The sequence below is a fragment of the Rutilus rutilus genome (genome assembly GCF_951802725.1).
Source record: "Rutilus rutilus genome assembly, chromosome: 13".
Taxonomy (NCBI): domain Eukaryota; kingdom Metazoa; phylum Chordata; class Actinopteri; order Cypriniformes; family Leuciscidae; genus Rutilus; species Rutilus rutilus.
Genome location: NC_140218.1, coordinates 34,493,806 through 34,507,653, shown reverse-complemented (window position 1 = coordinate 34,507,653; position 13,848 = coordinate 34,493,806). Strand labels below are relative to the sequence as shown.

General features: G+C 41.1%; 1 protein-coding gene across 2 annotated transcripts in view; it reads right to left on the bottom strand.

Moving 5' to 3' along the window:
- Positions 1–13,848, bottom strand: part of plcg1 (phospholipase C, gamma 1) — a 62,439-nt gene that overhangs the window by 2,557 nt on the left and 46,034 nt on the right. Inside the window, exons 23-32 of one of the 2 annotated variants that reach the window (XM_084427223.1) lie at positions 11,063–11,156; positions 10,686–10,752; positions 7,123–7,286; positions 6,827–6,923; positions 5,204–5,428; positions 4,978–5,126; positions 3,334–3,448; positions 3,059–3,220; positions 2,142–2,230; positions 1,786–2,039 (exon numbers count right to left, since the gene is read on the bottom strand). In XM_084427223.1, coding sequence (XP_084283349.1) covers positions 1,786–2,039; positions 2,142–2,230; positions 3,059–3,220; positions 3,334–3,448; positions 4,978–5,126; positions 5,204–5,428; positions 6,827–6,923; positions 7,123–7,286; positions 10,686–10,752; positions 11,063–11,156 — 1,416 coding nt within the window. Of the gene's footprint in view, positions 1–1,785; positions 2,040–2,123; positions 2,231–3,058; positions 3,221–3,333; positions 3,449–4,977; positions 5,127–5,203; positions 5,429–6,826; positions 6,924–7,122; positions 7,287–10,685; positions 10,753–11,062; positions 11,157–13,848 lie in introns of both variants that reach the window. The other variant, XM_084427222.1, reaches the window with a different exon arrangement.

Here is a 13,848-nt window from a genome sequence, read left to right as displayed (position 1 = left end):
CATCTAGTCCAGCCATTTTATGAAAAAAGGTTGAACAAATTGCAATAGAAGCAAACTCAACTGATTTTGTATCCTCAATATGTCCTGAGTAAGGAAAAAAAAAGCCCAGAAGAATCCCATTAGGAGAACGTTTAGAAAAAAAAAAATATATATCCTATTCATTCTCTTTCTTACGTGAATAGGGTCCAAATTTTAACCTTTAGATATCACCATGAAAATTACTGAGTTGATTACTTGCATCAAGACAAACAAAAAATGTATTACAAGTTTTATTTTAATTGTTTGTTAACATGCATAATCTAATTACGTATGTGCTAATTTGCATAAATACCACAACAGATCTAAACATTGGGTATAGCCAGGAGAAAATGTCTTGTTGACACATAACAGTAAAATACTTAATGTATACATTAATACATAGAGGCAGGAAGTACTTTAGAAACCAGCCTTTATTAATTTTTTTTTATTAATCTCCAGTAATTCAAAATTGGTCGTTTTTGAGAAATCTGGGTAACACTGTCATTGTTACAGTGTAATTATATATTTAAGTACTGAGTAATATTAAGCAACTACATGTACTTACTATAGGGTTAGGGTAGGATTAGTTGCATGTAATTATGCATAATTTACCGTTATTACTACGGTAAGTACATGTGATGTATATAACAAGGACACTGTAAAATTAAGTGTTACCGAAATCTGTTATAATTTGCATGTGCTGGTCTATAGAGCGATGCAATGACATTTTTGTAGGTTGAAACCTAGAAGCGAGTTGCATTTTAGCACTTCTGGGTTTTTTTTAATGGGTTTTAAATCCTTGACATAAGGTGTGTGGTGAACACAAGCTCTAGATATTTTCACGTTTTCAGGCCCTTTCACACCGAGCGGGACGTGATTGACTGCCTTCAGCTGATTCACACCTGCACCACATCTGGCGCTGACCGAGAACACATTTTTCCTCATGTATGCGACGCGTTTCATAGGTTTTCCCATTTGGCTTTAACTTCGTCCGTTGCACACGTCACACTCTTGCAAACTATTATAACTCAAACTTTCAGGGGAAATGTTTTAAAGGCTGAAAGAGTTGTTGGAAGCTTAATGATGGTGATGCTGAAGTCATGTGACCGTGGTGTAGTTCCTTTATAGCATATGTTTAGCGTTTGACTTCTGACGATTGTATTTAGGCTTCATAATTCATAAAAAGTTGGAGATTATCATGATGAACAAACCAAGTAATAATAATAATACGATTTTGTAGACCTGCACCACTCTATTATCTACTCCAATAACACTGATTTCAGATTCATCTGAATCAAAATTGACAGGCCAGTTTTCATTCATTCATTTCATCATTTTAAAGTCAGCATGAAATGAAAGTTGCGTGTTAAATGCATGTCACTGATCTTATCTTGAATAATGTGTTCATGTAAGTTTACATTTGTTTTTGCCTCACAATTTATCACAATGTCAAAACTCGATCTTCCTGTGAAACGACAGACTTCTCTCTGGTGATGCATCCAATCAACAGCTGATGGGTAGAACCAAGTCCCGCCTATATTTTTTCTTTGCTCTACATCATATAATAATTCAAGCACTTTTCAAGTACCTTTTTATACATATGGGTGTTTTTAAGGGTTTTCCAGGACTTAAATTTCAAAAAGCACTTTTGAAGCACTTCAAATGAACCCTGTCTGTCGCAATGTGCGTTTCATCGCGACTAAATGCTCTGTATTATTACACAAGTCAACATCTTTTTCAAAAGCAGGCTCTTCAAAGCGAACACACCTCCTGTTGTCATGGTCCAACAGTGCCTCCTGGGACACTCTGAAGTCATCCAGAGGGGACTGGTAGCGGGCCTCGAAGGAGCCCTCCCGAGCGCGATACCCCAGGGCCTGCCCCGGAGACGAGGGCAGAGGGGACATGGAGGAGGTGGAGGAGGACACTGAGCTGGTGTCCCCCGTGCGCTCGCGGCCCGCCTGCAGGGCCACGCCGATCGCCCCCGCCGCCGAGAACGGGCTCAGCATCTCCCCGTTCTCATGCTGGAGGGGAAACAGATCGCCATTACAAAACAGCACATTCACTTAGTCTACCGAATGAGGGTCCTGAGGTGCGCTTCTACATACTATGATCTCATAGCCCACCCTTCCTCTGCCGACGTCCATGTGCACCAGCAGGGACGCCAACTCCAGATCCTCACTGTAGCTGTTCTTCAGCGGCACCGACCGGTAGCCTGCAGACCACAGGAGTGGCATTGGTTTTTACATTCCTTACAGGACAAACTCATTTCAGGGGTGTCCAATCCTGCTCCTGACTTAAAGGGATAGTTCACCCAAAAATGAAAATCTTACAAGATTTATAATGGCAGTGAATGGCATAGCCTCTAAAAGTGCATCTATCCATGATTAAAGTGCTCCACACGGCTCTGGCGGGTTAATAAAGGGCTTTCTGAAGAGCAGACGTGGATTCGTGTAAAAATATCCATATTTAACACGTTACAAAGTAAAATTCTAGCTTCCGGCCAACTGCAGTCTACTTACACCTAATGTGCAACTTGTGACATCAGAAGTAGTGTAGTGCGTCATGGCGTAGAGTAAATATCAGCAGTGCGTCGCATTACTCGCATAAGTTGCGCTTTAGACCTAAGGGCAATCCGTATGTTCGTTTGGCTGGAAGCAAGTTATTTTACTTTATAAAGTCTTAAATATGTATATTTTTCTTACACAAACACATCGCTTCGCTTCAGAAGGCCTTTTTATATAACTCCGATTGTATTCGTCTGAAAGAAGAATGTCATATACACCTAGGATGGCTTGAGGGTGAGTAAATCATGGGCTAATTTTCATTTTGGGTTTTGGGCTGATCCCTTTCAGCTTCAACCCCAACACACCTGCCTAGAGCTCTAGTGATGAGCCTAAAGCCCTGGATTAGCTGATTCAGGCGAGATCGGGATGGGTGCTAAACTCTGCAGGACAGTGGTCCTCCGGGAGCAGGACTGGACACCCCTGATTTATTCAGACCAGGGGAACGTTCCCTTTGGTCATTGATTTGGGAGCCGTACCTGTTTTGAGGCAGTTGATGGGGAACGTTGCCTGGGCAAGAAAGTTCTGGTCGTTGAACATGTCGATTTCATAGACCACGAAGCGCAGGAATGCAAAAGCAGGGTTTAAGACGTTGAACCGGAAGGATTTCCTGGGCCAGGTGGGGTTCAGGCCGTTGTCCGCTGAGAGTAAGACAGGAAAATATTTTTGTACAGATGAACTCTAGATGCTTAAAGCGACTTTAATCCCAGGTGACCCCACATACCACTACACTGTTTGTTCATGTCCACCTCACCTTCAGAGTCAGTCCTCAGCTTGGCGTTGTCGTATTCTGCTCCACAAACTTCAATCTCGATGAGAGGGCAAACGATGCCTCGACCATGTTTGGGCAGGTGGCGTGCTCCCAACACCTTAAAACACACCAAAGCTCAGTTTCTTTCATTGATATTTCACCACTTTCAACTACAGTTATCAAAAAGTACCAACTTCGGTACCAAGGCGGTACTCAACATATATGTGGCCAATCAGAGACATATATGTTGAGCGCGTGAACGCAATGGCCAATCAGAGACGTATATGTTGAGCACGTGAACACAATGGCCAATCAGAGACATACATGTTGAGCGCGTGAACGCAATGGCCAATCAGAGACATACATGTTGAGCGCGTGAACGCAATGGCCAATCAGAGACATACATGTTGAGCGCGTGAACGCAATGGCCAATCAGAGACATACATGTTGAGCGCGTGAACGCAATGGCCAATCAGAGACATACATGTTGAGCGCGTGAACGCAATGGCCAATCAGAGACGTATATGTTGAGCGTGTGAACTCAATGGCCAATCAGAGACATACATATGTATTTGGCAAACCTTTTAACCCCATATAACCCTTCTAGAACATTACGCTCAGAGAATCATAAACTACTTATAGTGCCTAGAACAAATCGCCTACATAAAGGCGACCGGGCCTTTGCAGTAATAGGGCCGAGACAGTGGAATGAGCTGCCGCTATCTATCAGGTCTGCCAAATCGCTGTCAATGTTTAAGAATCTGTTGAAAGTGCATCTAATGTCGGTAGCCTATAGATATAAATGGTTTTATATGTTGTCTATTTATTGGTCTATGCGTGTCCTTATTTTTACCTTTTATAGAATCTGTATGTAAAGCACTTTGGTTCAACCTCGGTCTTTTAACAGTGCTATATAAATAAAGAAACAAACAAGAAACAAGAACACATGTTGAGCACGTCAACACAACGGCCAATCAGAGTGTTTAATAATCCGCTCAAAATGCTAGAGGGAAATGCTGGTATCTTCACATTTTTTAAAATTTCATTACCAACTTGGCACCAATGTTGGTACTTTTGACAACTCTACTTTCAACTTATCGGCATTGGCAGATAACCTGTGTCCACTTGGTCCAAAGACCAAACATTTTTGCTTTTAGTATGCGCTTGGCTTCTGGCTGCTTTAAACATGTTGCCATTCTATGGCGAAAGTAATGGTAATAAAATCCCCTAGCCACATTTGCACAGCCACTTCTAAAGGTTTAGTTTTAGGGTGTATTCACACCAGGAAAGCCCGCTAGTTCACCTGCTTTGGTCCGGACCAAATACAATGTTGATTTTTGTTTGTTTGGTGTGGTTCGCTTTCACAAGGCCCTTTTTGCAAGTGAACCAAAATGTAAACAAAACCACACGTGTGCTACGGTCATCCATTCATTGGACAGAAATTCACCCTAAACGAACCGTACCAGAGTTGGTTTGGAGCCGGACCGAGACCACCTCTTCCGCTGGGTCTCGGTCCACACACATTCACACCTGCCCAAAAGATCCGCACCAAGGGGGGAACAAACTTGAGTTGGATTCAATCGAACCAAACAAGACAGGTGTGAACACACCCTCAGTTGGTCCTAGGGGTGCGGGCTGCATTAGTACCTCAATGCTCAGCGTGATCGGCTCCACCGCTCTCAGAGAGTGCCGGTCAAAGGGATCAAAGGTGTCATCTCTCATGATGGGCGGCTGCAGCACGTACCCGCTCCTGCCGTTCAACATGAAGAGAGCCTGGTTCATCTGCATCGGCTTATCTGCAGAGAGAGAGTCACACCGTTAGACGACGGGACGCCCCGCGAGACGGGACTGAGAGCGGTGGCCCCGTACGCACCTGCGGTCTGGAAGTTGAGGGCCACTAGCTGACTGCCGCACAGCCACATGGGCAGCGGGTCGTAGTTGGAGGAGTCCAGGCGCTGGCCGCGCGGGTAGATGCGGGACAGCTGGAGGCGATTATACTGCAGGAACTTCTTCCCCTTGATACGGTTCACGTACTTCTCCGCTTTGGTCTCGGGAAACGAGGACATGTCCCGGAAACAGGCCCGCTCCGTCCCAATTTCTGCAGGAGACAGAAGATGTTGAGGAGTTACGTGGGTTTGTGCATTTAAGAAGTGTTTCCCAACCCCGTTCCTAAAGCCCGGGACACACCGATTTCACACTTCAGTGTTTTAGGGGTGTAACGATACACTCATGTCACTATTCGATGTAAATCATGATGATAAACTGACGATACCATTGCGATATTTTAAGCATTTTTTAAATGACTATTACTTTATTATCATTAAAATAATATTGTTTTATTATTATCAGGACCCACACATATTCCCCCATTGCATTATTATACATTATATTCAACATTAGTTGAATAAGGCGAGACACGGCAGGCAAAAACATTGATTTTTCATGCAGTGGTCAGTTTTGAGATTTTGGGCTAGTTTACTCCTTCAATATGTGTTCTTTCAAGCTGCTATAAAGAAAATGTTGAAAATATGCATTAAGATGTTTATTTTATTACATTTTGTTTACTTGCGGCAGTAAGTTTCTCCCGAATTTACCAAGTTAGCATTCCAACGCGACACGCCGAGATCCGTCTGTTCACTGGAGTCGGTCATGACCGGGATCGTTGTAAAGCTCTGAGTCTCCTGCACAACGCTATGTAACCCAAATATGGGCATTTCCTTTCTATCAGTAACCAATCATGAATGTCCAAGGGGGGTTTAAAGCTAACGACGAAATCTCATTTAGAACTATTAAATCTTTAACTGCCGTTTTCTCAAAATGAGTTTTTTGTCATTCTCCAGTAAAATATTTATTGAATATTGAAGATATTTTCAGAGGGATTTGTAAATAAATCATTCCTGGCCTGATTTATGTGACATTTTAATAAAAAAAATATGGCGAAAATCGATTTCGTAAGGCTATGGACAGTAAATTTTGATTTCCAAGGTAATGAAAGCATATATCCTGAAATCCCTCTGATCTTGTGTGTAAACAAAATGAAAAAAAATATTTTGCACCTGGCTTTATCATCTGTTCAGATCTATCTACCGAAAATATATGCAAAATCGTGCATATTTATGAGATAATGCCTAATTTGCATAATTAAACATACAAACTTCTAAAACTTGTAATGCATTTTTTATATACTTGTGTAAGTAATCAACTGAGGAAGTTTCATGGTGATATCTATTATTTTAAAACTTTACCCTATTCACCTGTAGTGTCTCGTATATCGTGTCTGTAGTGTACATATAAGCATAAACCATCTAAAACACTTTGAATAATCATACTACTAAAACTGAACGTCATATGGTGATTTAACTGATGTTACGCGCTTCAGATAATCAATGCAATCTATTATTATCGTTTTAGTTAACAATAATAACCCTGGTTTGGACATGATATGAGCATCACATTTCCACAAAACATCAGTGAGTTTGAATGTGACGAGTCTCACTGTCTTCATCGAAGGGAACGGGGCGGCAGTAGATGACCAGGTCCGACAGCTCTAGAGCGATCTTCTTCCTCCTCTCCATCATCTTACCCTCCTCAATCTGAAGGAGAACAAACACCCGTTACTCATATCAAACACTTTCACACAGTCTGTGGGAACAGCAACACAATTACTCTTTCAGATAAACTCTGACCGCACGATTTTCAAGCTCAGGTTTGCGGAGAGATAGCGGAGAGATTTAGTGACAGGTGTTTCACGGTCAGTTCCTGTATCGCTGAGAGCCGGAGATAAGCACTGACCTTGGCTTCAGAGGTCATGGTGACCTCGCGGATCTTCGCCATCCAGTCCTTCAGCTCCTCCATTGAATTCGCGGCGATGTCCAGCGCTGGGATGGTGCGGGGCGAAGACACGGAGACCAGAGAGAAGACGAACTGTCTGCTGCCCTTCCCTTCTGGTTTCATCACTACAGCAGAGACAACACACACATGCCTTTTACTCCTGCAATCTACATATTTCTGTGTGAAACTGGCTATTCGACCAGAGGGAAAATGAATAGCATAATTGATATCGTCAGGAATTGGTGAATCGATTGAATGTATGGTCACAGAAGTCTCTATATGGTCATATAAGTCTCTATATTCAGCAGAAAAGGACATTTGTTTTAGAGGTGCAGTAGGTCCATTCATTTTGATCAAAGGAATAACACGCACTGTTGAGTTTTGTTGATCCCTGCACAATAAGACCAGGAACGTGTTAAAGGAAAGTGGATGTCAATTGTCTCACGTTGACTTCTAGAAGTTACACAGAGCACATCGCAAGTAGGGGCTAATCCAGCGCTAGGCTAACCCTAAATGCAGGGCTGCCAAAGTTAACCTGTTACAAGGTCAGACAGCTCTAAAGCGGTCTTCTCTCCTCTTTCCATCATTAAGAAATGAAAAGCTACACACTCCATCAATTAAGGTTAGACGTTGCAAAACATGTAACATGCTAGAAACATAATAATCACTGCGATAATGATCCAATCATAGACTCTTAAGCATTTGCCTGTTTAAATAAAACAAACAGTGACTTTCTGTTGCCGTTGTTTGGGCTATTCTACAGAATTGGTGCAAAACTGCTGTCCCACAACCAAAAAACACATTTATAAAGCATTTAAGTATTCATATCCGGTCTGTTCCTGATCCTTCGGTAATCTAATGAAACCCACAATAATATTTAAAATATCAGTAAGCTTAATATATACAGTAGTCAACATATGAAGTGGATCAAAACCTTTCATCAAAGTTATACATTAATTTTGAACAATACCCGTTCTTGTCTTAGGACAACTTTGATGGACTTCAAATGTTGACTACTATATATAAAATTACCATTTATTGGGTACTTTCAATTGGGAGGTGGCTGTCCCGAACCATAAATTTCAACTTATGAAAATATTGAAATAATTTTTGCATTGTTGTTTTAAAAAAAATTGAAGTTCCTTTTTTTTTTTTACTCGTGAAACTACGTAAAAAAAAAAGTGTGTGTTTTAGTCCATTGGCTGAGACTGATTTTAACCACACTTTTACATTCTTGATCAGGAAATATTCCTGTGTCCCTCTCTCTCATTGCTACATGGTGAGTAGATAGGGCCCAGCATTTCTGAGGTAAATGAGTTCAAAAGTCTGAGAATCTGTGTGTAACTAAGGACCATCACTACAAAACACCTTATTTCAGCAATTAAGCACACTTTAATGAGTACAACTGTTCAGAACTGTCTTAGGTAACCATGTGCTGATTAGCATCTTGAAGCTAGGCTCAAAAGTATCTACGATAGTCACTACCGAAACAGTCACGACCGAAACATGTGGTGAAGTTTTGATTGTGACCAATGTTTTTTGGGTGTTATCCCATAAAATGTAGTTTTTTTTATGAGTACAACTGTTCAGAACTGTGCTAGGTAACCATGTGCTGATTAGCATCTTTGAGCTAGGCTCAAAAGTAACTATGATAGTCACTACCGAAACATGTGGTGAAGTTTTGGTTGTGACCAATGTTTTTTGGGTGTTATCCCATAAAATGTAGTTTTTTATGAGTACAACTGTTCAGAACTGTGCTAGGTAACCATGTGCTGATTAGCATCTTGAAGCTAGGCTCAAAAGTATCTACGATAGTCACTACCGAAACAGTCACGACCGAAACATGTGGTGAAGTTTTGGTTGTGACCAATGTTTTTTGGGTGTTATCCCATAAAATGTAGTTTTTTTTATGAGTACAACTGTTCAGAACTGTGCTAGGTAACCATGTGCTGATTAGCATCTTTGAGCTAGGCTCAAAAGTAACTATGATAGTCACTACCGAAACATGTGGTGAAGTTTTGGTTGTGACCAATGTTTTTTGGGTGTTATCCCATAAAATGTAGTTTTTTATGAGTACAACTGTTCAGAACTGTGCTAGGTAACCATGTGCTGATTAGCATCTTGAAGCTAGGCTCAAAAGTATCTACGATAGTCACTACCGAAACAGTCACTACCGAAACATGTGGTGAAGTTTTGGTTGTGACCAATGTTTTTTGGGTGTTATCCCATAAAATGTAGTTTTTTATGAGTACAACTGTTCAGAACTATGCTAGGTAACCATGTGCTGATTAGCATCTTGAAGCTAGGCTCAAAAGTATCTATGATAGTCACTACCGAAACATGTGGTGAAGTTTTGGTTGTGACCAATGTTTTTTGGGTGTTATCCCATAAAATGTAGTTTTTTATGAGTACAACTGTTCAGAACTGTGCTAGGTAACCATGTGCTGATTAGCATCTTGAAGCTAGGCTCAAAAGTATCTATGATAGTCGCTACCGAAACATGTGGTGAAGTTTTGGTTGTGACCAACGTTTTTTGGCTGTTATCCCATCAAATGTAGTTTTTTATGAGTACAACTGTTCAGAACTGTGCTAGGTAACCATGTGCTGATTAGCATCTTTGAGCTAGGCTCAAAAGTATCTAAAATAGTCACTACCGAAACAGTCACGACCGAAACGTTGTGACAAAAAGGAACATAATCCCTTATTTGGGAGAAATAAACAACATTTTAGTACAGTTATGCAAATCATTAGTATTTCAGTATGTTTTAGTATGCAAGTTAAAACTCTGTAATGTGATGTGGCCGCTACCAAAACATTACTGTGTACAGTCACGACCGAAACGCTACAGTCACGACCGAAACTTGGGATGTTTTGTCAAAAATGAAGTATATTGAATTATCAACTAGGATGTTATGATGGTGTTTGGTTCAAACTACTGAATCCTTAACTTAGAAATCAGTATGATTAACTTCATGCCTTTTACAAAGAAAGATTGGATTCAAAATACAACACATATCATAAATTACACTTGAAATATTGTTACATTTGTAGTGGTTATTGATTTACCTGTTAAAACTTTTTAATAAAATAGCAAAAAAATATATTTACAAGCTAGATGTAAACAAAATATTAATAGGTCAATGTACCCCTGCTCATTAAATCATGTATTACTGTGTTTCGGTAGTGACACATTTGGGGAGAGGAAAAATATTCCACAACTTTCAGAAACTACAATATGAGAATTAACTCCACAATTACTAGAAATGTGAACCGTAGATATTATACAATTTGCATACGCACAAAATTTGTGGAAAACATTATTTTTTTAAAGATGTTTCCAACTCTGACTTTGAACCAGTTCTGCAGAATGGCCCATATACTTATATACACACGCATATTTATTATATGAAATATTATAACTAAAAAGCTAAACAACATTGAATCATGACTGTTGTAAGGACCTCAAACAGTGATCTGACGATGAGTGTGTATCAGGGAAGAGGAACACACACACACACACTCACCGATCTGACAGGAAGACACGTCCACACTTCCTCTCAGGAGATCTCCCAGAGGACTGTTCTCTGTGGCCTGCAGAGAGAGAGAGAGAGAGGGGGAGAGAGGGAGGGAGAGAGGAAGAGGAGGAGAGAGAGAGACAGAGAGAGAGGAAGAGGAGGAGAGAGAGAGAGAGAGAGAGAGAGAGAGAGAGAGAGAGAGAGAGAGAGAGAGAGAGAGAGAGAGAGAGAGAGAGACACAGAGAGAGAGAAGAGAGACACAGAGAGAGAGAAGAGAAGAGAGAGAGAGAAGAGAAGAGAAAGAGAAAGAGGTTAAAGGTCGCAGCACAGAGCGGCGTGAGGAGCTCTGACACAACACACACGCGTCTGATTGAGCACACACTCACGGATCGGTCCGGCTCCACGGCCGACGGGCTGATCTCCTCCACGTAATTCGCAGGGAACCACAGTTGCTTTTTGCCAGCGCAGTCTCCCTTCCACCTGTGTTTAGGAGAACACACGTCACACACACTTATTTTCAGGTTCTTCGTGTTGTTGTGAACTGAATCAACACTGAATGAGAGGAGTGGCCCAGACAGGTTTAAAACACACACACACACACATCATTTAAAATAGGCTCCGGCAAGTAAACAAGAAAACAAGACTTACTGGCTAGTTTGATATTAATGGTTTAGAAATTTAAACAGAGCATGACATAAAAAATAGCAATGTTTGACCCTTCAGGGCTGAATAATCAGTGTTGGGAGTTACGCAATACAAGTAACACGAGTTACGTAATCAGATTACTTTTTCAAATAATGAGTAAAGTAATGCATTACTTTTAAAATGACAACAAAATATCTGAGTTACATGTTCAAATAAGTAACGCAAGTCCTGACTGACAGCTCTCCTGTGCCGAGGGGAACCGTGAGGCTGTTTGAGCGGCGCCCTCTACTGTTCAGGGGTCCTGCAGACCAGAGGTGGACAGTAACAAAGTACATCTACTTGAGTACTGTACTTAAGTACACTTTCTGAGTATCTGTACTTGAGTATAATTTTTTATGGAAACTTTTAATTTTAACTTCACTACATTTCTGTCAAAGTCCTTGGGTAGGAAGTAGTAACGTCAGTCAGGGGTTGCATTTTGATTGCAACTTTTCAAATGAAAGTCAGGATGACGTCAGAACCCGCCGTCGGAATCCAAGCTTTTAGCCGACAGACTTTGGATTTCGGCTGGAAATGAAGGTCGGGTTTACGCCAGAGCTCGACTGATGTTGGTTTCTGACGTCAACCCAATTTTCATTTTCAACCACAATACAACGTTGGAGATTAAATCTGGCAGTTGCTATGGTATTCTGGGTGGATGCTAGGGCGTTGCTAGGCAGTTGCTAGGGTGTTCTGGGTGGTTGCTAGGGTATTTTTGGTGGTTACTAGAGCGTTTCTAGACGTTGCTAAGGTGTTCAGGGTGGTTGCTAAGGTATTTTTGGTAGTTGCTATGGTGTTACTAGGTGGTTGGTAGTTGTAAAAGATGGTTACTATGGAGTTTTTATAATAACGAGTGCCTTCAGTAAGTTTTGGAGTCAATCTGGCATTGGATTCTGACATCAACCTGATTTTCATCATTCATCAGCGTTGGGTTTGGTCTTCTAAATGCTAATTTTGTCATTGTTTTGGAGCACACTAGCTTATAGATAAGCCATTTATGATATGATATATGATATGTTAAGGCTATCATATTCATACTAAAAGCGAACAAACTTTAAATAGGGCAGTATTTGAGGGAACAGCCATTTGGGTGTCCGAAACCATAGTGGGCGTTACTGAGTGACTTATTCAATCTCACATTCAATCCCACTACTGGAACTGTGCTCTGGAAACACATGTGATATTGATATGAGGGCCGGCACAGATTCAGAGGCATACGGTACTGTAAGTATTACATATAACAATGCAACAATAATACAACAATGCATTGACATTTACTTTTGATACTTAAGTACTTTTAAAAACAAGTTCTTCTGTACTTTTACTTCAGTAAAAATCGGTCTTTAACACTTTTACTTGTAACGGAGTAATATTTGACCAGTAGTCTCTGTACTTTCCCTCCAGTAAGGAAGTTGTCCACCTCAGCGTCACACTGAGGTTTATTCAGTTCACTTCTGGTGTGAAAGGGATTTTACATTAGCCAAAAACAGAAGTTGTTGTTGTTGTTGTTGTTAAAATCAAACACAATCCCAGCCCAGATGTAAGCAACACAATGCATTACTTTCCATAAAAAGTAACTAAGTACCACAATTAGTTACTTCTTTAGGGAGTAACACAATATTGTAATGCATTACTTTTTTTAAAGTAGATATTCCCAACACTGACAACAATAAATGTCCCATAACAACAATAGCCCGCTCACAAGAACAATACCTATCACTATATTAGCATCCACACAACAGCAGATATTGTTCTGTTTATTATAAGCACACTCTAAATGCTCGAGCTCTTTAAAGTCGAGTGGATTCTGATTGGCTGTCAATGTTTTTATCATTCATCAGCTGAAAATAATCTGTGTCGTTCTCGTATAGTGGTTTGGACTTCACTATTCTCATAGATGCGGTATAGTTATTGTTATAGTTAAGAGAGTAACACCCTAGCAACTGCCTAGCAATGCCCTAGCAACCACCCAGAATACCATAGCAACCGCCTTGCAACCACCCAGAACACCTTAGCAACTGCCTAGCAATGCCCTAGCAACCACCCAGAATACCACAACAACTGCCTAACAACGCCATAGCAACCACCCAGAACACCCTAGCAACCACCTAGCAACACCCTAGCAACCACCCAGAACACCTTAGCAACTGCCTAGCAAGACCATAGCAACCACTCAGAACACCCTAGCAACGCCCTAGCAGCCACCAAGAATACCCTAGAAACCACCCAGAACACCTTAGCAACTGCCTAGCAAACAACTAGAAACCACCCAGAACAACCTAGCAACTGCCTAGCAACCTCCTAGCAACCACCCAAAACAGCCTAGCAACTGTCTAGCAACGCCCTAGCAACCACCCAGAATACCCTAGCAACTGCCTAGCAACCACCTAATATACCCTAACAACCACCTAGCAACCACTCAGAATACCCTAGCAGCCACCCAAAATACCTTGGAAACCACCCAGAACACCATAGCAACCGCCTAGTA